This window comes from Globicephala melas, chromosome 15 (genome assembly GCF_963455315.2).
Source record: "Globicephala melas chromosome 15, mGloMel1.2, whole genome shotgun sequence".
Lineage (NCBI taxonomy): Eukaryota > Metazoa > Chordata > Mammalia > Artiodactyla > Delphinidae > Globicephala > Globicephala melas.
Genome location: NC_083328.1, coordinates 50698443 through 50725216, shown reverse-complemented (window position 1 = coordinate 50725216; position 26774 = coordinate 50698443). Strand labels below are relative to the sequence as shown.

General features: G+C 39.8%; 1 protein-coding gene across 7 annotated transcripts in view; it reads left to right on the top strand.

Annotated features, from left to right (window-relative positions):
* The window catches only part of PLCB4 (phospholipase C beta 4), a 421043-nt gene that overhangs the window by 341507 nt on the left and 52762 nt on the right, over window positions 1-26774 (top strand). For all 7 annotated transcript variants that reach the window (XM_030872577.3, XM_060284138.2, XM_060284144.2 and 4 more), the window contains 10 exons: window positions 229-313; window positions 2863-2953; window positions 4909-5004; window positions 9790-9890; window positions 12041-12076; window positions 14130-14271; window positions 14909-14993; window positions 15329-15453; window positions 17326-17377; window positions 25252-25354. In XM_030872577.3, coding sequence (XP_030728437.1) covers window positions 229-313; window positions 2863-2953; window positions 4909-5004; window positions 9790-9890; window positions 12041-12076; window positions 14130-14271; window positions 14909-14993; window positions 15329-15453; window positions 17326-17377; window positions 25252-25354 — 916 coding nt within the window. The remainder of the gene's footprint in view (window positions 1-228; window positions 314-2862; window positions 2954-4908; window positions 5005-9789; window positions 9891-12040; window positions 12077-14129; window positions 14272-14908; window positions 14994-15328; window positions 15454-17325; window positions 17378-25251; window positions 25355-26774) is intronic.

The window sequence follows — 26774 nt, the reverse complement described above, 5'->3', positions numbered from 1 at the left end:
CAGACTTGATGAACTTGAAAGACACTTTTTACTCTGCTTACCAACTCTTAGTTTGGGGGAAGAATCGACTTCTTTTAAAACTACACCAGTTAACCCATTAGCATCAAGAGGACAATCAAACATTTTGCAGAGTGAGAGTTTTTAATCGCTAGGAATGGATGTTTCTTATTCTTATTCTGGACAGTTAATGGATGTTTGAATTTACAAATGTTGGTTCTTTCCCTCTAGCAAATATCAACAGTACAAGATGTCCAAATATTGCGAAGATCTATTTGGAGATCTCCTGTTGAAACAAGCACTTGAATCACATCCAGTATGTATTTTTAGCAAACCATATTTCTAACATGAATGGATTTGTTTTGAAATTCATTTCTGAAGGGCCAAGTAGTTCTGGAGGACTAATGTTAAAGATCTTCATGTGTATTTCAATTCGTTGGTATGGAAAGCTTCCATTGTGCTTCAGAGGGGTGTGTAGAGAGAGGCATAAAGTAAACATCTGGCTCAGTTTTATTCAGAAGATCATGGGGTCTCTATGGCTTCTGAGACCTCTGTCCTAAAATTTCACAAAGTGCGCACTGGCCAGGAGTCTAGAGTTGGTGATCATTGTCAAGTTCAGTGACAGGTTAGAATCGCCTGGGGGAACCGTGAAACATACCTCTGCCACAGCCCCACTCAGAGATTCTGAAATTGATTCGAGTTCAGCCAGATCCTGGTGTTTTTTAAGTGCTCTCCAGGTAAATCAAATGTGCAGCCAGGGTTCCGCACCCACGGGAGCCTGTTGCTATGGGAAGTTCCCTGGATCAAGTCACAAGCCAGAAGTTCAAGCTCCTAAGTCCAAAATAAACTCTTGGGCAATGTTATATGCACGATTTCGAGCTTCATTTTTACACCTACTAATTCCTTCATCAAACAAAGAATTTTTAACCTGTTCCCCATAGATAGGCTTTGTGGGGTCTGTGAACTCATTCTAACTGCATACAGTTTGCTGTTTTGAATACAGTCATTCCAGAGAGTTCATCAGATTTTTACCAGGATCCATAACCCCCAAGTGGTTAAGATCCACTCTCCCAAGATGTTGGGAGTAACACGAAAGCTACTGGAGTGAAAGAAAGTATGAAACCCTCTACAGTACTGAAATATTTTGCCCCACTGTTGATGAGCAGCTAATAGGCCCAAACACAGTAGCCCGAAGCAGCAATAGAACATCGCCATGACTAAAGGGGGAAGGTGCTCCGTGCTACCTGGGAACACATCAGGTAGTTCAACAGTGAGTTTTGTAGAAGTACATCTTTGGGAACTGAAAAAAGATATAGGAGGATATTTTCAGCCTGCTGAAGCTTTGGCTGCAGGGGCCCCGCCCACATCCTGGCAGTGCTTCCTGCTTCCCTGCACACCGACCTGGTCTCCACCGCCAGCACCTGCAGCTACTGCTGGGGGGACGCTCTGGTCCCTGGAGCTCTGTGCACACAGGAAAGTCAGTCCAGAAGTACCAGAAAATTACCAACCCCCGCCCCGTGTTCCCTCATTCCTCAGGCGGGATGACTCCGGGCACATGGTCCCCACTGTCCCCCCAAGTTCCCCAGTGGGATCATGCTCCCGTCCACAGTGACAACTTGCCTGATAGCACACCCTTCATGGCTGCCTGTCTTCTTTTTCTCACTTTCCTACTCCTCTGCTGGAGTTCCCTGGAGCTGCCCCCCAGATAAATTACTGGTACTTTCCTCTTTGTCTCAGACTGATTCTAAGGGAACCTAAACTAAGAAACATGCTTGCTTTATTTTATTTTATTTTTTACCTAGGCCCTTTGTTTGTTTTATTTTCTTTGTTAGACTAAGGTGCTGGCTTTTACGGAAAGATCTCTGCATTCTTTGTGATGTGCACATACATGAGAGATTATGGGAGGTATAGGCAATATAAATGAGATTAAGATCTGAACTACGGAACTTTCAGTCCTGGAAGGAGGGCACAGTATACAAATGTAAAACCGTAACTAAAACAGATGGGCTTTAGTGTGGTGAATATTTATTGCCAATATCCAGGTGCAGAAGAGATCACTTGGAGTGTACTGGTTACAGCAGGCTTCCCAAAAGGAGCAGAATTTCGGCAGAGGGTTTCATTTGAGTCAGGACTGACATAGGAAGGCACGGTGCCTTGCGTGTACAGATAGTATAAAAATTAGTTTGGAAAATGAGTGGACACGTGGAAGGGTAGGTGGGTATATAGATGGATGGTGGGGGGATGGGGAATGGATGACTGGATACAACACAGTTCTGTGGATCAGAAGTAATCAAATAAAGGAACATCCCCTTTGCAGACATTAATCCAAGCCAATGAAACCATAGTAGAGGTCAGATTTCAATAATTAGGACCACTTCCTTCTTAATTCTCTTATTGAACCCACAAAGCCACAATCCCAAGCATTGAAGATGGATCACCCTACTGAGCAGACCAGCTTACTGTACAGCCCAACACTTGGGGGGGCTCAGGAGCCTCTTGACTTTGCCTGGGAGGGCACCTCTGACCCCAGCTGACCCCATCACCTCTTGTACTTTACCAGGTACTTAAAGGCGGCAAGGTCTGGGGTTGAGCTGGACCCCTTTCCCCAAGACCACTGTAGGTCAGACCCCACTCCCTGGGGAAGGTGGAGTAGCTCTGCAAAGCTCTAGAGACCCTGTGGATGCCAAATTTGCTGCCTTAGTGTAAGGCAAAGCTCAGGCTAGTTTGGGTTGCAGAATGAAAGTGTAAAACTGTGCAGACTGCCATCTAGTGGATGTTGGTTGGCCTTCTGCTCATTCTGGGCTGGGAATGAGAAGGGAGAAGTACAACCCTGTCGTGAATTCAGCCTTTTCTCTTTGTCTCTAGCTGGAACCAGGCAGGCCTTTGCCATCCCCAAATGACCTCAAAAGAAAAATACTCATCAAAAATAAACGGCTGAAATCTGAGGTTGAAAAAAGTAAGTCAAATACACTCATCTATGGCAGAAGCATACGTATCTTGCATGTTGAGACAATTCAGCTATCTAGAATGAAATATACTTTAACACCACGGATTGGGGGGAAAGCAGGTCTAGTGGTGATGTTCTATATACTGTGCAGAGCAAAGTTGCCACATTTTTATTCAAGTTTAGGTTCCACATCAACCCCTTCCTGCAGTGGGAAAACATATTCATATATTCATAGATCAGAATTTGGAGGAGTCCCAAGGAAAGATGAGAAGAAAGCAAAAGAAGCATTTTAGAATTTGTCAGGTATAAGGAACTAGCACTTTATCATTTTATACACTCTAAAGCCTTCTTTAAAAGCTTCCCTTTGCACTTTTCCCTGTGATATATACATATCTAGGGATCCTAGGTAATACGCGAGTGTGAATGTGTGTGTGGTCGGGGGGTGGGGGGAGATGATTTTATCTAGACATTGCCCCCACTGTGTTTTCCCAGAACATTTTCTTTGAAAATATTTTCTTCCAACAAATCTCTTAGTTCAGTGAACGAATAGCATCAAATATTGGTATGATTGCATTGTGGTTTTCCCCTTGGTTATTCTAAATTAAAATTTTTAACTATTTTAGCTCGTTTATGTTTATTGCAAAAGCAATAATGCTATAGGAAAATGAAAACAGCAAAGAAAAATATAATAAAATAGCACTAAATTATATATTTTACACACATATACATGTATTAGAGACACATGTACACATGTACACTTTTAACATATACACGCATTTTTAACAAAACTGGGATCATGTTAAATATACTGATTTTTAGTCATTTTTAATTCAACCAATGAAGTATACTCATATCCAGTAGGATATAAGTCTACATACTAATTTTAATTCTTATGTATAAAATTTTTTTTTGATTCTAGTGTATGAAACACTATACAGAATTTATTATGTGGCACATAGTGTAATTTAAACAGATCCAAGTTGATGGATTTTCATTGCTATGAGAACAACAATGGTAAACATGTTTGGGTGTTCATTTTGTACATTCATGCAGCCTTCTCCTTGGTACAATTAGAGTTGGTTGGCCAAAGCATGTACACATTTTATATCATATGTATCTTGTTATACTGACTTTCAGAAAAGTTGTATCAGTTTATACCCTCACTATAATATATGAAGAGTGCCTGTTTCCCAGCGATATTCTTTTTTTTTTTTTTGGCTGCATTGGGTCTTCGGTGTTGCGCTCGGGCTTTCTCTAGTTGCAGCGAGCAGAGGCTATTCTTCATTGCAGTGTGTGGGCTTCTCATTGCGGTGGCTTCTCTTGTCGAGGAGCACAGGCTCTAGGTGCGTGGACTTCAGTAGTTGCAGCACGCGGGCTCAGTAGTTGTGGCGCACGGGCCTAGCTGCTCCACGGCATGTGGGATCTTCCCGGACCAGGGCTCAAACCCGTGTCCCCTGCATCGGCAGGCAGATTCTTAACCATGGTGCCACCAGAGAAGCCCCCCAACAATGTTCTTAATGCTGGCTGGTAGACATCTTTTATATGTGTTCACGACTAATAAAAGAAAAATGTTTTTTCTTGAAGCTTTTTCAGTCTCTATTCTGTCACTTCACCATAACAGTCCATAAACCTTGCTCTGTGCCAGATGCTCCAAATTCTGGGCTTTCGTTATCAAGCTTCAGATCCTTCACAGGGACTGAGCTGTGACTTCTCAAGCTGGTGACCAGCATATGGGGCATTGCCCTCACGTTCCAATAGTGGCTCAGTGTGTATAGATAATAGGGTTGTTGTACTTGCCTTAAGGACTCGAGGCCACCAGGACTGGGGAGACAGTGGCCGTGGCTGAGCCTCGACAATAGGTTTCCCTTCCCTTTTCATTTCCTTCTCCATGTTGATCTTCAAACCTATTTTATAAGTGATCCAACACCTGTCTCCATCTCCTTCTTGTTTATTTTTAATAACAGAACAGCTTGAAGCTTTGAAAAGTATGATGGAAGCAGGAGAATCCGCTGCCCCAGTGAACATCTTAGAGGATGACAATGAAGAGGAAATAGAAAGTGGTGAGTTGGATGTTTTAAATTTATACATCACAAAAAAATACTTTTTAAAATAAGAAAAAGATGAATTTGTCTCAGTGGACCCTTTTATATAACACAACATTCTAATTCCTAATAGTCAGGTACATGTACCAACCTTAATCTTTTGTTATTTTGGGGTATTTTTCCAAATAGTATGGCTTAGAATTTACCTGCACACTAGATTTTAGTAGCTTAGTCATCTCCTTTCCTGTTGTGCGTTCAGCTATTCAGCAGAAACTCACAGCCAGAGAATCCTTGAAGCACTTGCTGTAGAAGGTCGGGCTTGGAATAAAAAGAACATTTCTGCAGTTCTTTCCCATAAACAAAACCTGAACATCAGTGCTGTTACTGATGACAGCAGTAAGGCGAGTTAAAAGGGAAGGAACCTGGATAGAGACCCTCAGTAAATGCTTGGTTTGTGTGCACTTATAGTGAACTAGAAACTCAAAGCCAGAATTAAACTTTCAAGTTCAAATTCCTTCAAATAACCAGCTCACCAGAATTGCCTGTATCTGTATTTACAGGTAGATATTTTTTGCAAAGGCAGCCTTGCTCAAAATATTTTAATATTTGTTATTAGCTTCTATTTTTACTTTGGCCATATAGCCACTACCATAATCTTTGGTTTTACATGGGTCATTTGAAAGATTTGGAATGTTTTTAGAAAATTATTTGTTCATTATGTATCATGAGAATTGATTAACAAAATGACATGAGAGTTGATTAACAGAATAGTTTGGACATACATTGAGTGTCTATTGGTTAGTGCCTTGAATTTAGATAGTGTCTTGGGGCTAAGTAATTTAGAAACATTTGTAGAAACTCTGTTTTTCATATAAACATCTGAAATAGAAGAGTAGATTTTAGGAAAGTTTGACATTATAGGTAAAAACCTAAAAGCTGTGAGAATCAACGATTCGTATTCACAACCCCTTAATAAAGACTCCTGACTATGGAAGAGACTTTATGAATGATTTATGTTGCCTGGGAACATGACTTACTTCCATATGTTTTATACATCAGGGAGGGTCTGGGAGGCCAGAGATACCTGGCAGTATTTAATCAATGCCTGTTGTGGTTATCTATTACTGTGTAACAAACCACCCCAAAACACTTTATTATTATCTCTCCTAGTTCTGTGGGTCACCTGGGCTCAGGTTGAGGGCTCTCCCTTTGGTTTCTCATGCGGTTGCCGGCAGATGACATCAGGGGCTAGAGTCATCTGAAGGTTCCACTGGGCCAGGTGTCTTGAGATGGCTCACTCGTGGCTGACGGTTGATGCTGGCTGGCTTTTGGGAGCTCAGCTGACACAAGCACCCCCATGTGGCCTCCCCAAGTGGCTTGGGCTTTTCACATCATGGTGGCCAAGATCCTTGACAGAGCGTCCTGAGAGCCAGTGCTCCAACAGGCAGAAAACAGAAGCTGCTAAACTGTTTAAGAGCCGTGCTTGGAACTGGCACATCATCACTTCCTCTATATTCTATTCATCCAAGCAGTCTTAGTTAGGGCCCACCCACATTCCAGGGGGTGGGTGAGAGGCAAGATCACGTTGTAGAAGAATCAGTGGGAAGCTGATATTATTGCGGCTGTCTTTGGAAAATACAGTCTGCCACATTGCTTATTATATTATTTCACAGTTTTTGCAAATAATAAACCCAAACAAGATTTAAGAATAAAATCTTGAAAGGAATATACTGAGTTGGCCAAGAAGTTCATTCAGGTTTTTCCATAACATCCTATGGAAATTTGGCCAACGCAGTATTTCAAAAGATCAATAAAATACTTCTAAAATTTGAAAGACTGAATATTATATAAAAACTGTCCCTTAACTTAGGTTAAGTTTCATAGATGATAATGATACACATGTAAGGTGTTACTAGATACTCTAATCCAGTAAAATAAACTGAAGAATAATGGAATACATTAAGAAAAATCATAATAATAATAACTACGATTTTTGTACCAACTGTGGATTAGGTACTTTACATCAATTCCTCATCTAATCTTTATGCAGCTAAAGAAATAAGTATTATTATACTAATTTTTCAGATGAGGAAACTGAAGCTTAGAGTGGTAACATATGTTACATGCAATCCCACAGCTGGTGAGCAATGTTACTAAGATTCAATCCCAGAATTGCCTTGACTCCAGGGTCAAGACCTTCTGTACCTTACAATATTGTCCTTCTAATGTATAGGAATATAAAGCGAACATAAATATGCAAAATCATTGGTAAAATATTTTTCTTTATAAAAAGGAAAAAATATATAAATGATGTGAGTCAAAAATGTGAAGTTTCCTGAACACACACACATTAATCTAAAATGAGGGGTCAGCAGGATTCCACTTACTTGTCCTTAAGGGTACTTTCCCAACTTTTATGCAAATGCTAATTATTCCTATAGACAAAATAAATTTGCCTCTAGTGATTCCCATGTTATTCCAAAATGTTTGAGATAAAATTTTGATTGTTCTAACAGAAATATATGGGTTCATATGCACCTGAATTTCTCTCTAAGGCCATAGAGGTTTCTGCTATACCAGTTACATATGTGAGTCTCACGTTTCCTCAGTCATACTTGACTTCAGCTCTGGTCAGCCAGTTGGCTGTAATTACCCTGCTATCACAGTATGATCCTACTATACCTGAATGACTAGAGTCTCTCATTTAAATACTTCAACACAGCAGGCAAGAGGAAACCAAGCATAGTTCAAGAGGGCAGGCCTGCCTGGAGGCTGTAGAAAATAGAAAAGGCTCTCAGTCAGTGGAAGTGTGTGCCCAGTCATTAGGCTGGATGTAGATTCAGACAAACAGTGGAGAATAGCAACATTGTGTGTGGTTGTGGGTGTGTCTATGCATACATACACACTCAGGAGATGCTAACCTTTAGTCATACAACCCTTTTAAAACAGTTACTAAGTCTCTCCCCCTACTATGGGATATACCCCTGGAAATTCAAGTAGTTTATATCTGGCTAAGCAGGTTAGACTAGATATAAAATTGAAATTCAGTAGTGATGGTGGGAGGTTTCAAAATCTTGGTTACAGACTGTAGGTCATGAAAACCCAGTGTCACATTAACAGCATTGGGCTAGAAGCCTGAGAAATCTAGGTCCCTATTCTAACTCTGTGACCTCAGACAATTCAAATCATATTTGTGAATCTATTTCCTTTAAATGAAGACACTGGACTAGATTCTTTTAAGACCTCTTTCAGCTTCTCAAATCCTTTTTTCTTGCCCAAGGCCTATATGACCTACTTAAAAAAAAATCATCTGCCTCCAGAATACCCCCTCATCAGAATATCAGTTCCAGAAGAGGAGGGTGTCTGACTCGTTTCCCTTACCTTTATCCCTTCCCGGGAATAGCACTGTGCAAAAAGCAATCTAAAATTCTGAATCTAAGACACCGTCAGTTGAAAGGCACTACTATTTTATTGACTAAGAAAGAAAACTGCTTCCAGTGAATCGTAAAATGCCATCGATTAAAGGATACATTGCCATATTAGATATATTACAATGCGGGGAAAAAATGCACCTTAGAATCTGTGAAAGTTTTTCATTTACTCCTGTTCTTGAATTCTCCTTTCCACCTTTGAAACATACTTAAAACAAAAAATGTCTAATTCTTATGGGTCTGTTCACCTCCCTCAGAAATATTTTCACTGTTTTTTTTTTTTTAATAGTAAAGGTCCCTCATGCCCAGTATAGTGACAGTGTGGATTTGTGTTGGCCTTGTCCTGTGGCCTGTGGGTGTCTCCTGATTCTGGCTAGTTTTTAGGCAAATTCCTGGGAGCCCCTGCAGGATGGGCATCATGGGAATACAGATCTCACACCAGCATGTGCCTAATTTTCCAACAGGCAATCCTTTTTCCACCTACAGCCTTGGGTGGATACCAGGGTTCTTATAATTTCCTGGACTGGTGGGCCGGGTGATGGCATCTGTGCCTCCCTATATAGCCAGGCCAGGCTCCTGGGTCACCAGCTTGACTTAGCACCCACTTCCTGCTCCCTTCCCACCATGAGCCCAATGAATGATTTCAGAGTCTTTTAAACCGCAGCCAGATTTGGCAAATGATTTAGGAGAGCAGTAAGTCCTTCCAAGCTCTATCTTTTTTATATCACACCACTCCCGGCCACAAGTTATTATGCCCATAAAATTCAAGTGGACATTTTTGACTCTTTTTCAGAATTATCAAATGTACTTTCCTTCTCTTATATCTTTTTTTTTTTCCTCTGGGTGTCATAGAGGATCAAAATACCCTGTTATGAGTCACAGTTCTTCCTGAGGTGTTTGAGGCTTTAATTTTTAAGGTTAGTATACTGGAAAGGAAGTAATCATTCACTTAAGAAAAATTTGTTAAGCATCAATCATGTAAAAACCATGCTAACAATGATTTACTGTGTAACACAAGAACAATATCTGATATCTTGTAATAACGTATAATGGAAAATAATCAGAAAAAATATATATATATAACGAATCACTTTGCTATACACCTGAAACTAACACAATGTAAATCAGCTATATTCAATTTAAAAAGTCATGCTAGATGCAGGAGAAGTAACAAGATATGTTCCTTGACCTTGAGTAGGTAAGAGTTTAGTGAGAGTTTTATTTGAAAAAAAATTGCTTATTTAAATGTTCCCATTTTCATTTAGCTTCCTTCCTCTCTAGAAGTGCTTATATTTTACCCAAGATTATGGAGGAGGCCTGACCCCTTGGTGGTAAGTTGGCTTCATGGATTTTCCTTTTGTCTTTCACACAGCTGAGCAAGAAGAAGAAGCTCACCCTGAATACAAATATGGAAATGAACTTTCTGCAGACGACTTGGGTCACAAGGAAGCTATTGCCAATAGTGTTAAGAAGGTCAGAGTCTTGGTTCCCTTTCCTTTCATGACTTGCAAGGGGTAGCAGCTGTTAGTTATAGCATTTCAGAAATGTGAGAGCCACAAGAGAATAAGTAGGCTGTAATTCCCCTTCTCAATTGGGTGGCCACAATCAATACCCGAACTCGAGGCATGCACAATACTAAGTTAGAAAGGACATTTAAGTGACTCATTAGTCATGCCCAGTGTTGACCCCTACCTCTTCGGCCCATGTCCTTCAGATGTTTTTATTTATTGCATTATTATAGGTGATCAGGGAGAAAACAGCAGCACCCCAGCAGCAAAGGTTAACCTATTCAAATCATCAGGAAAATGACCCCGATCACCCCAGCAAGCCCTCATTAGAAAACCAGTCCTACTCGTTGATATCTCGTCTCCCTCTTAATGTAGAATAAGCCTAAAAATATTTCCATCCATCCAACCATTCAGCCAAAAAAATAGTAACTGTGTACCCACTATGTGCCAGGCACTTTCTAGGCCATAACAACCCAGAAGGGTCAAAACACACTTGGCTTCTGCCCTCATGGAGCTGATAGGCTGATGGGAGTTTATTGGAAGGGGGTGGGAAACAGACAACAAACAAGTAAACAGTCATTTATATGATTACAATTTGTGATAGGTGCTATTACAAAACTAAGAGTGAGTGCTCAGATGGAAAAAAAAGAGGCAGAGAGAATAAAACAAGGAAATGAGAACCCAAAGGGTAAAGAGGAACTGGCCATGCTTTGGTGTTGGTTTGGTTTGGTTTTGTTTGGTTTGGTTTGGTGTTGCTTTGCCCAGAGAGGGACCACAGCAGTAGCAACAACAAAGGCAGGGTGAACAGAGTGGGTTGAGTGAGAGGTCGAGTGAAACAAGATGAGATTTGACAGGCAGGTGGGAACTGGAGGATGAAGGATGTGACGGGGGGCATGGTGAGAAACTCAAATGTTAATTTAAGTGAAATGTGAAGCTACTGAAAAAGTTTAAAGAAACGGGGCAGTGTAGCCTCACATAATTACCTTTGTGTGTGGGGTAGTGATGTGTGTGTGTGTGTGTGTGTGTGTGTGTGTGCGCACGCACTGAGAACATTTGAGATCTGCTCTCTTAGCACCTTTTGAGTATACAATACAGTCTTCCTAACTGTAGTCACCATGCTGTACGTGAGAGCCCCGGAACTTATTCCTTTTATAACTGGAAGTTTGTACCCTTTGATCAACATCTCATTTCCCCCACCTGCTATCCCCTGGCAAAGTGATTGATTTTTTTAATACTACTGAGTGATTGAGTAAGAAGATGCAAGAATCATTGGCCTAAGAGTCATTGGCGACCTTGGAAAAAGGAGTCTCAGTGCAGAGATTGGGACCCCTGTAGCAGATAGATGTGAGTGAGGAGACACTACACTTTTGGGCAGTTTTGCTATAAAGGGGAGCTGGTGGCTAAAGGGAACCCGAGGAGTCCAGGGAGTATTATTTTTAGGATGAATGAATCTGGAGTGATAAATGAATTCCTGGACGTGGGTGGGATTATGGTGATGTAAGGGTGTGGTCTTTGATGGGAGCAGCGATACTTGATCATTAAGACAGAGGATGAAGATGCGGGTAGGTGTATGCCTTGGGTGCTAAGAAAATGGAAGCAAATTTGTCTGCCGAACAAAGCCAAGGGAATACTGCCATTACCCCTACCTTCTCCAATATAGAGAATTGCAGCTACTTTCAGACTAATAGATGTCTACTAAGACTCAGTGCTTACCTTTATGCTGCCTTTATCAACACAAGACATGAGTGTTGAATAGCTGAAGAGTGACCCTTTACATACCAGAGGAGGTGACCACATCGATTATTTCCCAAGCCCCATCACTAAATCATGTACTAAATTACCATAAGGAAGCATCAAAATAGGCAAAGACTATCAACAAAGAAGGGAGATAAGCATTAAGATGAGCTTTTATGGTGTGAAAGAGAGCTATGCCATGATATCTTCTCAGTTCTCACTTTATCTATGCCTTTATGTTACCAGTAATTTCCCATCTTAACAAATAAATCGAATAACAAGTGTACATGAATTTATTTAAATATCTACATATGTATGGCTAGTAAATTTGGAAGTTTGCCCTTTAGAGAGGTAAATTATTTTTATCTTTCTCTAATTTAGGCTTCAGATGACCTTGAACATGAAAACAACAAAAAGGTAACAAAATAATTTCATTGTACATTTTGTTTTCATTATAAGACACAGTACGTGGGCCTCTAATATTGAGCATTTTGTACTAAGTGTTGTTACTCTATCTTCCCCCACCCACTGCCCCATGAAATATCAGACTGTTTATAGGTATTATAGGTATAATATTTACATGCTCAATGCATCTACATATGAGTCTTCAAAAGAAAGAATTAATCACAGTGATGAAATGATTATATCCTGATAAAATCACAAAACAGAGCACAGGCAAATAAGATGATTTTCCTAAAAATAAGTGTTTAGTGCAATTAGGCAATTTCGTAGTTGGAATTTGAGATTTCATTCCTAGAATAAGAGTACATAATAATCAACACACTGAATTTTAAAATAAAAATGACCTATAGGTCAACAAATTCATATTATAGTAAAATGGGAAGGGGATCTTGTTCTGACTATATTGACATTCTGAAAAATTGTCAGTTCACGTTGTACACATTCTAGGAGTTTTATCTAACATTATTCGATGTTGATTTTATTGTAAGGAAAGTAAAGTTACATTTTTAGTTTCTTTTATCCTCTTCACGGCTCATGATATCAAAGTGGTCTTTTTTAGTAAATGTATGTGGTTTATTATAGTAGTGAGATGCAAAAATTTACCTTGTCATTTGATTCCCACACTTCAGAGCTTCAGAAAATACTATTTTGTTGTATATGGGGTCTTATCTTATTTGGAGTAAAACCCTATCTTCTTACTGTCTAAATATTGTTTGGAATAATTCTGGTTAAGTCTGATCCCAGTCTTCGCCCAAGATATTTGTGAAATTCTCTCCTACTAGAAATTCGTAAGGTATTGGGGTCAACAAAGGACAGGTTGACCTGTGATCACTGATATTTATTAGCTAAGTAGCTGTGACCAAGTTATTTTAATCTTTAAGGACTCAGTCTTCTCATGTGGTCAGTGGGTCAGACTCTAATCCTTGCTACACATGATGACTGACAGGAACGAGGTTGTCATGCAGGGACTCAGGCCAGTACCTAACTTATGGTACAGTGTTACTTATCATTAAACACACAAGAAAGGAATTAGACATGCCTCTGCCCTTATTTGGGGAGTCAGGACATATGAAAAATTTATTTTTAAAAAATCCCAAGTTACATTATTTGATTATTTATCTCAGACTTTTACTGGTGCAATTAGTTTGATGATCTAGAATGTTAAGTTATCAGATAAGCAAATGGCCTATTTTTTTAACCAATGAATTGATTCATGTGAGTCAGCAGTTCATTCCTCACTATCAATCTCAACTAAATGTAGATCACTTTTGAAGGCGTTATTTTTGTTGTTGATTTTGTTGCTTTTGTTCTGATTTACTACGAAACGAACTACAATAAGTTGTTTCTCTTTGCCTCTATGCAAAACAATGCAGTAATAGGTCGTGTATAGTGGGGTCTCACATTAGTTTAAGAATAAGCATTTTTTTTTAATACCGTAAACCATTTATGTATGTGGCTTGGTTTCCGAAGCAGTGTTAGACAAAGTGTGGTTCCCCAGACCACCCATATCATTAGCACTTGGGAACTAGTTAGAAATGCCAATTATTGGGCCTCACCCCAGACTCACTTTATCAGAAACTCTGAGAGTGGGTCCCCGGAATCTGTGATTTAACAAGCCTAGATTTACACTAAAATTGAAGGACCACCGTTTTTGACGTTATGCCACAATTTGTGAAATCATGAATGATAATACCTGCTATATATATTTCATAGCATTGCTATGAACTTCAGTATAGTTTCCAGAATAAAGTCCTTTGAAAATCTAAAAAATGTCCCCCAAATGTAAGGTAAACTTCATATTTTACTATTATCTCCATTTGCATTATTTGGAGCTACAGTGGACATTCACTTTTAAAGTTATCCTTTAGTTAGGATAACTGAGAAGAAAGAAGTCTTTATCTTTCGATCTGTGTGTGTGCAAATTATCGCTAGTGAGGCAGTCTGAAGCGTAAATCTGAGAGTCCTGCTGAAGTCACTGACGTGCATGTTCCCTTTGTTGTGCTCGTAGGGCCTGGTAACTATAGAAGATGAGCAGGCATGGATGGCATCTTATAAATATGTAGGCGCCACCACTAATATCCATCCGTATTTGTCCACAATGATCAACTATGCACAGCCCGTAAAGTTTCAAGGTTTCCATGTGGCTGAAGGTAACACCGAAGGCTAAATGCTATTGCCTTTTTTGTCTGCTTTTCTTACGTTATGCTGTGAGCTGTGATCTGACTTGCTGCCATTTTCTTTTCTGGGCACGTGGACTGTTCCATCTCACCTTATTTTCATTGCGTAGACCACGTAGTGACACGTCCTTGGCATGTGGGGGCCTTGTGTTGTCGTTCCCGACATCGTCCACAAGGTGGCTCTGACAGACTATGGATTTGGTAGCAATCCAAGAGGTTAGCCTCTTGCATTAGATATACTTTTTTATAAGACTGCTTTCTGTCGAAAGCTGGTCTCCAAAAACGTATCAAGTATTTTCAGACTTTTCATAATTATTTCTGGACTGGAGAAGCTATCATCCTCATTGGAAATACATATTTCAGGGGTGGCTATGAATGGCAATTGGTATACACGTAATTGGTTTAATGACTCCAAACTTAATTCATCACACTTTTCTTAAGTCAGCCATCTCCAGCCACAGGATGTTAATGAAATTAGGAGCTACTGATATAGTAAGGAAGCATCTGCCTCCAAGGCTTCATGATTCAGGGTGTAATTATATTTATGGCTTGTCTTTCTGTGAGGGTTTGATGGCAGGGTTTCTAAGTGCATCTTTGCTTTCCTTTACAGAACGCAATATTCATTATAACATGTCTTCTTTTAATGAGTCAGTTGGTCTGGGCTACTTGAAGACACATGCGATTGAATTTGTGAAGTATCCTTACGTATTAAGTGGAATAAGTGGTTGGTGAACTTCGGGTTTGGCAGGAATCTCTAAAATAGAAAAATGGCTAATATATTATTGTGGTTGTAGAACTAATAAAATAATGTATGTGAAAGACCACAGCAGCCGGGAAAACCTGCCCAAATGTGGATTGTTTTTATAATCCACACGGTGAACTGTGGTTTTTCTCTTAAGCAGCCTTTATACATGTGAAATTTGTTCTCTGTTGTCATATGTGTGTCATTTTTGGTCTAGATCTTCATTGTTTTAGCTCTTTGGCACTGCCGGAATACTCTTTTTGCCATTTTCCTTAATATGTTACACAGTTATAACAAACGGCAAATGAGTCGCATTTACCCCAAGGGAGGCCGAGTCGATTCCAGTAATTACATGCCTCAGATTTTCTGGAACGCTGGCTGCCAGATGGTTTCGCTGAACTATCAAACCCCAGGTAGGAACTGATGTCCAGTGACCTCGAATTCCACGAGAATGCTTTGACAGGACGGTGCCAACAGTTGCCATCAGTTGGTTGTGGGCATTTTTTTCATGGAAGCAGACATATGGCAACACAATGTGTTGTTGGATTTATAGAATGGTGAGAAATTAAAAATGCAAACTAGAGCAATAAAACAATGGTAGAAGACAATAGATTTTGATTTCAATTGAATATCCTTTTGGAAATGCCATGACTAATCTGCTAAACATTGTCCCTTTTGCCAAAATATGTCTAATTTTTCTTCTTTTTGGATCAAACTTACCTTCTCGTCCAGAGGCAGAATGAAGTGAGAAGTATTTGAGCATCTTTGTACAGTAACTATGACTCATTTCTCCTTGGGAAAGTACCCTTCCCACTGTTAACATTCAGCAGGAGATCAGCAAAATAGTGGCATCTCACCATAAGAGTGCAGAATATTATAGAGTAGATTCTGCTAAAATGGTGTTTAAGGAGTTCTATACCCTTAGAGGTACTAATATATAACTTGTTCCTCCAAAGTGTATTCTGAGGCAAGTTTCCAGTATATAATCTTTTTTTTTTTTTTTCCCTGCAAGGAGAGCAGTCAATTTTTGTGAATGCATAAACAAAATTTGTCAAGTTTTCAAAGTTTGCTTAAGGGCCTAGGATTGCAATTAAAAATAGAAAAATAATAAGCTCTAGTTACTCACCTAAAACAGGTGAGAAATATGCCACAAAACCTATTCACTTTCTGTGGTTAATGCCACAGCATGGTCCTTAACATTGGTTAAGAAAAATACCAAAACACCTTTCTTGTTCTGTTCTTTGCTCTATGATGGTACCTCCCATGTTTCCCCATTTGGGGGGCATTTTCTTTTCAAGTCCATCCACCATATTTTGTGAATCTCAATCCACCTTGCTCCCTACGATCTGTACTGATCGAAAGGTCCTATGACTTGCATTCCCTTGGCATGAATGCGACCTGACTGTGTTTCCCACCCCTTGGTGATGCTGCCTCAGTGATCAGGAACTGGGTTCAGATTTCTGCTCAGCATCCCTATCAGTGCTCACTCTGCTAAACTGTGACCAGGTACCAGCACAGCCCTGGAGTGTTTCTAACAGAGACAAAGTATGATTAAAAGGCACTGCTGATTTTACTTACTTAAAAAGAGGTCAAGTTTTATTATTTGTTGTCAGTGACTCTGTTATATGGATTAAATGGTCCAAAGGCAGCTTATGATCTAGGTCAGCTTACGTTGTATTCTATAACGTTAGGTTTAATCACAGCACTTTGAGAAGAAAAAAAAAATCCATCAGCTGCTCATTTCTTTTGCTGATGAAAAGAAAGAACATTGCGTTTGCCTGCAAGAGAAAAACTATAAGCCATGCCCTGTCACTAGACCCCACTAGAAGAATTCTCCTGAAGTCACCTTAAGTCAATTTTTACATACTTACCTAGTTTATTTTTTATTTTAATCGAGTTTTATATTCACATGACCCTACTGGGTATGTTCGGTGTACCCTTCCTCTGGGATGGTAAGGCACATCTCCTCTAACTATATATCAGCTTGGACATCTGTACTCTCAACACTAACTCAACAATCATATGAAGCATATATTGAATCCAAATTTTAAAGCATTGCCAACATGATCTCTATGAACACAGATTATTTGGTTAGTTTAAACACAAGGTCATTTCAACATGGAAGAGAGAGTTGTATGCCTTAAACAGACCCTTTAACCTTGTGGTGTTAAAAAAAGACCTTTCAGCCAGGGGTCAGTATCTGATTTCCGTTGTTTGAAATCACGCCATCAAGATCTTCTTTGTCCGAGGAGACGAGATGCTAAATTATTTTTGTCTCTTAACAGATTTAGCGATGCAATTGAATCAGGGAAAATTTGAGTATAATGGATCGTGCGGGTAAGTAATGTGATTTAAACTGTAGTCACTGTGTTCCACACTCCATACTACAGCTGTAATGAAACCGTGTCATTTTTAATTAGGAGCTGCTGAATTTAAGCTGGGTTTGAGGGATGGGATAGAAACAAATGAAATCCCCAGGTAAATTACATCTGCAACGTACATTCTTCACGGGACCCCTGTTTAACTAAGCAGATTTAAAAAAAAAAATAACGACTAGTTAAGGAGTTTATTATACACACTCTAGAGTTTAGTGCTCTCACTTTAAATTCAGTAGCAGAGGTTTTTATAGCTAGGACAGATAATGAATCTGCTCATTTGGACATCAGCAGTAGACAAAGACATTAAATATGTGTATTTTACATACGACCTAGAGAGGAATGAAGTTGATTTAATATATAATGAAGTCCTAGGTGTCAAGTGGAATTTATTTCAGCTAGGAAGAAGGTTTGTCCTCCTTTGATAGACATGTTTTGTATGTCTTGTAAATAGCAGTTACCAAAAAATAACACTATAAATGTTGTTCCAGTTACTTAAACAGAGCTCCCTAAAATCTGCAAACCAAGTAGTGAAATAGGAAATGTTCATTTCATTGAAACACTGAAAGGTTAAATGAAGTTAACATTCTATACATATGAAAAAAAACTGTGTGACCATTTTTTTTCTCCATGCAAATGTCCCCAAGCAGCACTGCCCATAAATAATCACGAACCACTGCCCAGAGACCTCTAGACTAATTCAATAGAGTACCGTCTCATCCTGCCATGCTACTGTCAGGGTGTTCCTGGCCTCCCTGGTTGGATATTTAATTTCCATCGCTAAAAACAGTCAAGGTAAAATTTTCAGCACGTATGGTTTCAAAATGCCCACTCCCACCTCTTCCTGCCTGTCAGTTCACCTATACCCACGGGTGACAACCCTGTTACCCAAATCAGGATATAGCAGCTTACAGGATATTTGCCTCTACTGTGTATTTTGAAAGAAATAAAAACTGTACACCTTAAACTAATACAGTGTTATATTTCAATTATATCTCAATAAAACAGGGGGAAAAAGAAGATTATGGGTCAGAAGAAAACAGCTAAATACACATTTCAGAGGTTTTTTTTTTTTTTTTTTTTTTTTTTTAAGCTACTTTGTTATTTAGCGCAAAGCATTCAGAACCAGGAGATTGTGTAGGTAAATTGATGGGTGGACCCCCAGTGGAGGCTTAGGCAATGACACTCCAGGGGCAGCTGTGGCACAGGGGGTAAAAGCCCTTGGCTCCAGCCTGACCCGGGTTTGAGCCCTGGGTGCGCCACATGCTGTTGTTGCCCTGGGCAGGTGTGTTAGACCCTAAACCTCAGTTTCCTGCTGATAAAATGAAGCTGGTAACGCCTGCCACCCTGGGTTTGCTGTGACAGCTCAGAGGGTTTGGACTGAGTCTATGTGAAGTACTTCATGAACTGCAGATTTCTGTGAAAAAGTGAGGTTGCAAGAAAGCTTAAGCCCGTATGACCGATCACAGGCAGGAATCACACAAGATAAAATGAGTGGTCTGCTCACAACAGGCCTGTAAAGAGCCCAAGAGACAGCCCTCATGGTTCACACCTGGCTGTGCTCACTCCCTGAACCTTCCTGCGGCTCACGGATGCCAAAGGAGCTTTTCCTTTCACCTCAGCCGTTTGATGGCTTATCCTGCCCTGACACAGGGAGGGGAGTTGTTTCCACGTCAAAGGGGTCCCACTGTTACTGAGCCAAACTTGGGTCTGCTCGCGCACACGCAGTAAAGTCAGTCTACTGACACCACGTTGTGGTGAAGGAAAGTGCAGCATTTATTGTAAGGCCCTATACAGGAAGAACGGGTGGCTAGTGCTCTAAAACTCCTGAACTCCCTGAAGGGTTTCAGCAAAGCATTTTTAAAGGCTAGATGATGGGCGGGGGGAGGGTGTCACAGGGCACACACAATTGGGCTTGTGCACAGTTCTCTGATTGGTTGATGGTGAGGTAATAGGGCAGTGTCACAGGGGTTCATATTATCAATCCTTAGGCTCCAGTAGGTCTGGGGGCCACGTGCAAGTAATTAATTTCTTCCATTTGGTGGTGGAATGGCATCTGAAAAACTCAGGAAATATGCATCAGATACTGTTATCTAGGTACTTCAGAGAGGAGCTAAGGCAGAGGATGTAGCGAAGAAGTCTGTCCCAGGAAGGCCCCATAGGGTCCTGCTCTGTTACACCAACAAGAGTTCTACGCCTTCACTATGTTTCTTTTCAGGAGTTTCCGATTTGCCATAGTTCACTTGCTCAGTGTCTCACCTTCCACACCATTGTGTATTTTAAAATATGTTCATGAGCAAGGATGGTGCTACATTAGCCTGAATTCTGTGCTCATGTGTTTGAGGTGATGTGACCAAAAGCTGAAGTCCCATCAGGGGGACTAAAAAATATGATTGTTCCTTGGGGCAGCCTGACTACAAGAGACATTAACAGTATTGTTCAGTCTCATGTCCCCCTGCCCCTTCCCTTTTCCCCACACTCAGCCTGGAGGAAGAGGTTGTCACCAACAGGGCAGAGAGAGGCAATCTTTCTCACGAGTGTGCTGTGCCCCTGAGGAGTCATAGCTGGTGGAGATGGGCCAGCCACTGAGCAAGGGCATCTGAGGCACCCGATGGCTCTCACTGCACTACCCTTGTCATTCTTCTGCCCACCTGCAGGGACTTTTAAAAAATCCTTGTGGATTGAGTTACTTGTAGTGAGGTAGATGGACCTAGAGTCTGTCATACAGAGTGAAGTAAGTCATAAAGAGAAAAACAAATACTGTATGCTAACACCTATATATGGAATCTAAAAAAAAAAATGGTCATGATGAACCTAGGGGCAAGATGGGAATAGAGACACAGATGTAGAGAATGGACTTGAGGACACAGGGAGGGGGAAGGGTAAGCTGGGGCAAAGTGAAAGAGTGGCATGGACATACATACACTACCAAATGTAAAATAGATAGCTAGTGGGAAGCAGCCACATAGCACAGGGAGATCAGCTCGGTGCTTTGTGACCACCTAGAGGGGTGGGATTGGGAGGGTGGGAGGGAGATGCAAGAGGGAAGAGATATGGGGATATATGTTTATGTATAGTTGATTCACTTTGTTAAACAGCAGAAACTTACATACCATTGTAAAGCAATTATACTCCAATAATGATGTTAAAAAATATAAATAAATAAAAAATCCTTCTGGGCTGTGTCTGAGGGCTGTGTTTCTGTACAGAGACATTCTGTGCCTTTTAGGCCTGCAGTGGCACAAACCCCACCCCCATAAAGCCAGGGCTCCAGCTCCTGCTTCCGCATCGATGCCCAGGGTCCCTGGACCTACACAGCCTCCAGGTCTGTGAGTGACAGTCTCTGCCACCTTAGGCCCGAAATTGACACTCGTTCAAGACAAGCTGGCTAAGTGTCACCCCCAAGCCAGGGATCCTATCAGACTTCTGTAGCCAAATCCAGCCTCTGTACCCTGATACCAAATTAAATCTCGAGATGGAGTTTTGGGTGAAGTAGAAAAGAGCAGCTTTATTGCTTTGCCAGGCAAAGAGGGCCACATTGGTCTAATGACCTCAAAATTGTGTGTCCTAACCCGGAGGGGGTAGTGAGGAGTTTTATAGAAATGGTTCAAAGAGGGTGTGATCAGCTCATGGATATTCTTCTGATTGGTTGGTGGTGAGGTAATTGGGAGTCAGCATCATCAACCTCTTGGTTCCAACCAGTCTGGGGTCTGGTACTTGTGGGCAGCATACAGTTAACTTCTCCCACCTGGTGGGGGTTCAGTAACTGCAAAACAGCTCAAAGATATTGTTTTGTGTATCCCTTGAGGGAGGACCAGGACCTTGCCCCAAGGCTGCACTATTGTTTCTTGACTGTTCTTCCTTTGTCTCCGCATTTCCTCCCTTCCCTGATTTAACAACTGTTTGAACCTGCTCATTGGAACTCAGGGAAGGTGGTGGAGGCTGAATGAAGCCTATTTCCTACAAACAAAAAATGGGGGGACACAGACAGGCTTTTGTGTCCAGGAGCCCCACAGGGTCCTGCTCGGTATCACTTCTACACAGTCTCTTTTATTTTTTAAGTATATAAATGAACACATTACACTGCAAGCTGCCAACTTTGGAGAATCGGACTTGGATTTCTTGCCGTTTCCTCCTGACATTTTTTTATTTTGGATCACGCTTTCACAGATTAGTTTTCTTCTAAGCAGGTCTGAGAGCAGCAGGGAATGTGGAAGAATCCTTTTGGTACTGAAACATCATCAATATGACATTTCTCTGTTTTTGGTGAGAAGGGGCTCCTGACCCTTCAGAAATGACTGAGGGGCACCACAGGGAGTCCTGAATCTCTACAGCCAGTGCCCTAGGAGATTCTGGACTGGATGAATGACTACAGTCCTTTATGGACCCCGAGTCCCACCTTTCGCAGAAGGCAGATTCCCTCATTTCACACAGCTGGAATCCAAATGCTGCCTCCATGTGAAAGCTAGAGCCATGATCCATGACCTCGCCTCACAGCTGATGTCTGATGCTTGGCCAGGCAAAGCTAGTAGGCTTCCCTTGGAGAAGTGTGTGTAGAATTGTATTCACTCATCTACTTCCCATCCTAAGTCTTGAGTTTTTGCTGTATCATCATATTTTCCAGTGGTTAACAGTTGCCACAATAAAAGGTCCAAATCAAAGCTCTATAAACATAGAAAACAATATCTTCTATGCAGAGATCTTGTATTGATATATTGGAGACAGGTGAATGTTCAATGTCATCTTTAATATGTTAACTATTTTATAAACTCTCTATATCCTTTATTTAAAAGTCAGTGTTGTCCTCGGGTTTTTTAATGATTATTATATCCAAGTGGAATGTGGGCTTTTTAACACTTTTTTGTTCAGACTTTGAAGATAGCAAAGAATGGCAACTTTGTCAAAAACAAAAAAACATGACTTTAAACTTTCCTTTAAGGAAAAATATTATGCCTTGGGATTCCTTTTTTGGTTGTATTTTAGAAGATAGTAATAAATTTGACACCATCTGGAGTTGAAACTAGTAAAAGTTATGCTCCTAAGGAATATGAAAGATTTGATCCCAAATTGCGATTCTTTTACATCTAAAAGCAAACCTAGAGTTTTGGGGAAAGTGCTTTTATTTTCCTTTATATACTAATCACATTGATGTAGAATTTTCTTATCTATGGTTATAGTCATTCCTAACAAAAAGTATTTCTTTTAGAGAGATGCAGTTCTTTAACACGAGTTTCAGGAAAGTTATGGAATCTAGCCAAGGTGTGATTCTGTGACCATACCCAGTGGGGATAAGGGGCAGACAGTGCTGGAGATCAATTTTAAAACATTTTAGTCATACAAAAAAGAAAACTCATACCCTTTAGCTGTCACCTTCCAACAACCCCTGCCCCCATCCCAGCATTAAGCAACCACCAATCTACACACTGTCACTATATTTTTGCCTGTTCTGCACATTTCATGTAAATGGATTCATATAATATGTGACCTTTTATGACTGTCTTGTTTCACTTAGCATAATGGTTTCAAGGTTCACCTGTGTTGTAGTGTATATCAGTACTTTATTTCTTTTTATTGCTGAATAATTTTCCATTATATGGATATACCTCATATTGTATATCCATTCATCTTTTGATGGACATTTGGATTGTTTCTATCTTTTGGTTATTACAAATAATGCCACTATGAAAATTCATGTACGAGTTTCTGTATGGACAGATGTTTTCACTTCTCTTGGGTGTATACCTAAGAGAATCGCTGGGTCATATGGTAACTCTATGTTTAACTGTTTGAGAAACTACAGACTGTTTTCCAAAGTGGCTGCATCATTTTACATTCCCACCAGCAATGTCGTATGAAGGCTCCAATTTCTCCATCTCCTCGTCCGTAGTTACTATTATCTGACTTTTTTTTTTTTATTGTAGCCGACCTAGTGTGTGTGCAGTGGTATCTTATTATGGTACTGGTTTGCATTTCTCTGATGACTCATGATATTAAGTGTCTTTTCAAGTGCTTGCCGGCCATTTGTATATCTTATTTGGAGAACTGTCTATTCAAATCATTTGCCCATTGTTTAACTGGGTTGTTCTTCATATATTTTAGATACAAGCCTCTTATCAGGTAAATGATTTGCAAATATTTTTCTCATTCTATGACTAGTCTTTTCACTTTCTTGAGAGTGTTCTTTGAAGTGTAAAAGTCTTTATGGTGAAGTGAAGTTTATGTATTGATATTTTTGCTCATTGCTTGTGCTTTTGGTGTTATGTCTAATAATCCATTGTCAAATTCCAAGTCACAAAGATTTATCCCTAAGTCTTCTTCTAAGAATTTTATAGTTATAGCTTTTACTTTTAGGTCTTTGATCCATTTTGAGATAATTTTTGTGTATGATGTGAAAGAAGGGACTAATTTTATTCTTTTGCACGTGGCTCTCCAGTTGTCCTAGCATCATTTGTTTAAAGACTGTTCTTTCCCTCACTGACTAGTCTTGGCATCCTTGTCAAAAATCAGTTGAACATAGATATGAATTTATTTTTGGACTCCCAATTCTATCTCACTGATTTATATATCTATCTTTTTGCCAGTACCAAGATGCTTAGGTTATTGTTGATTTGTAGAAAGTTTTAAAATTGAGAAATATGAGACCTCCTACTTTGTTCTTCTTTATCAAGAATGTTTGGGGAGTTCTTGGTCCTTGAGTTTCCAATTGAATTTTAGGATCAACTTGTCAATTTCTATAAAGAAGACAGCTGGGATTTTGGTAGGGATTGTATTGAATCTGTATATCAATTTGGGGACTAACACCATCTTAACAATATTAAGCCTTCTGATCCATGAACACAAGATATCTTTCCATTTATTTAGTTCTTTTAAAATTTTCTTCAACAATTTTTTGTGGTTTTCCAAGTATATGTACTTATTTTGTTAAATGTATTCCTAAGTATTTTATTATTTTAGGTTCTGTTAAAAATGGAATTGTTTACTTAATTTCATTTTTGGATTGTTCATTGCTTGGTGCATAGAAATACAATTGATTTTTATATATTGATTTTGTACGCTGTAAGCTTGCTGAACTCGTTTATTAGTTCGAATAGCTTTTTAGTGGATTCTTTAGGATTTTCTATATATAAGATCATATCATCTGAGAATAGAAATAGTATTAAATACTTCTTCTTTCCAGGCTGGATGCCTTTTTATTTCATTTTCTTACCTAATTAGCCTGGCTAGAATTGGAGAAATAATAACATCTTTATCTTCACCTACCTCTAACTGAAACTTTACATTCCCTTCGATTATGAAAATACACAACAATCCACAGTAATGTTAATGATACCTCTGACACTGACACTGATATAAATCACAGATATCTCATTACTTTTGTTAGAGATCTCTCAAAATATTCTTATGATTATCGGCACTTTGAAACTATGTAGTTATCAAACTTATCATTATATCTCATAATTTAATACATTAATTAAAACAATAAATAATATCACATATTTCCCATATTTTGATAACTATAGCTCATTTAGTTGGTTTTTCATTATTATTTTGTGTATGTAAGAGCATAAACAAGTTCCAGAGAAGATGGTCGTGTCAGGAAGTCATAGATGTCCCAGAGCCTGGAATCTAGAGAACATTTGCTCTTCCCTGCTCCTCATTAGGATTATCCACAGGGCAGGGATATTCTCTTCAGTCCTTGAGATCCTCTACCTAAAAGCCTAGCTCCTAAGTTAGAAATGGGGATAGATAAGTATTCAGTATCCTGAATAGTGGTTTTCTTAGCCTTTATAAAAATAACTAACAAAATAAACTCCTTTTGCACTTTTGTCCCATCAGGTACCTTCTCAAACCAGATTTCATGAGACGGCCTGATCGAACATTTGATCCCTTCTCTGAAACGCCTGTTGATGGGGTTATTGCAGCCACTTGTTCAGTGCAGGTAAGGTGCTTGCTTTTCACAGAATAGTATAAATGTGTATGCAGGTGGTCTTGGAAAAGTCTTAAGAAATTACAACTAAAATATTTAATGTTGGGACTTCCCTGGTGGTCCAGTGGTTAAGACTCCATGCTCCCAATGCCTGGAACTAGATCCCACATGCCGTAACTAAGAACCCACGTGCCCACTAAGACCAGTGCAGCCAAATTAAAAAAAAATAAATAAATTTAATGTCAATTTGCAAGATCAGTGTGTGGCTCTCAACTTTGATTTTAAATTCTTTCTTTTTTTTCTTGAGAAACATGTTTTTCTACTAGTGACATTATTAGCTGCTTTTAATGAAAAACACCAGATCAAAAAGTATCCAGTAGGGCTTCCCTGGTGGCGCAGTGGTTGAGAGTCCGCTTGCCAATGCAGGGGACACGAGCTCGTGCCCCGGTCCGGGAAGATCCCACATGCCGCGGGGCGGCTAGGCCCATGAGCCATGGCCGCTGAGCCTGCGCGTCCGGAGCCTGTGACCCGCAACGGGAGAGGCCACAACAGTGAGAGGCCTGCGTACCACAAAAAAAAAAAAAAAAGTATCCGGTAGAGGCTGTGGAGCAACGGGAACTCTTGGCCATTGATGGTGGGAATGCAAAATGATGAAACCATTTTGGAAAACAGTTTGGCAGTTTCTTACAAAACTCAACATACTCTTACTATATGATCCAGCAAGTTGTATTCCTTGTTATTTATCCAAATGAATTGAAAACTTATGTCCACACAAAAACTTAACAGGGATGTTTTTAGCAGCTTTATTCATAATTGACAAAATTTTGAAAGTAACCACGGTGCCATTTAGCAGGTGAATGGATAAATAATCAGTGGCATATCCAGACAGTGGAATGGTATTTAGTTCTAAAAAGAAATGAGCTATTGAGTCATAAAAAGACATGGATGAAATTTAAATGTACATTACTAAGTGAAAGAAGCCAGTCTGAAAAAGTGACACACTGTATGATTCCAGCTATATAACATTCCGGAAAAAGGCAAAACGATGGAGATGCTAAAAAAGATCAGGAGCTGGGGGGAGGGATTAGCAGGCAGAGCACAAGGGATTTTAGGGCAGTGAAACTATTCTGTATGATACTACAATGGTAGATACGTGTCATTATACATTTTTCCACATCCATAGAATGTACAACACCAAGAGTAAACCCTAAATGTAAACTATGGACTTTGGGTGATAATGAAGTGTTAATGTAGGTTCACCGATTGCAACGAGTATACTACTGTGGTGCGAGATACACATAGTAGGGGAAGTGGTGGGTACGGGGACAGGGGTATATGAGAACTCTGTACTTTCTTCTCAACTTTGCTGTAAAGCAAAAACGGCTATAAAAACTAAAGCTTATTAATGAAAAGATACCTACTATATGATTCC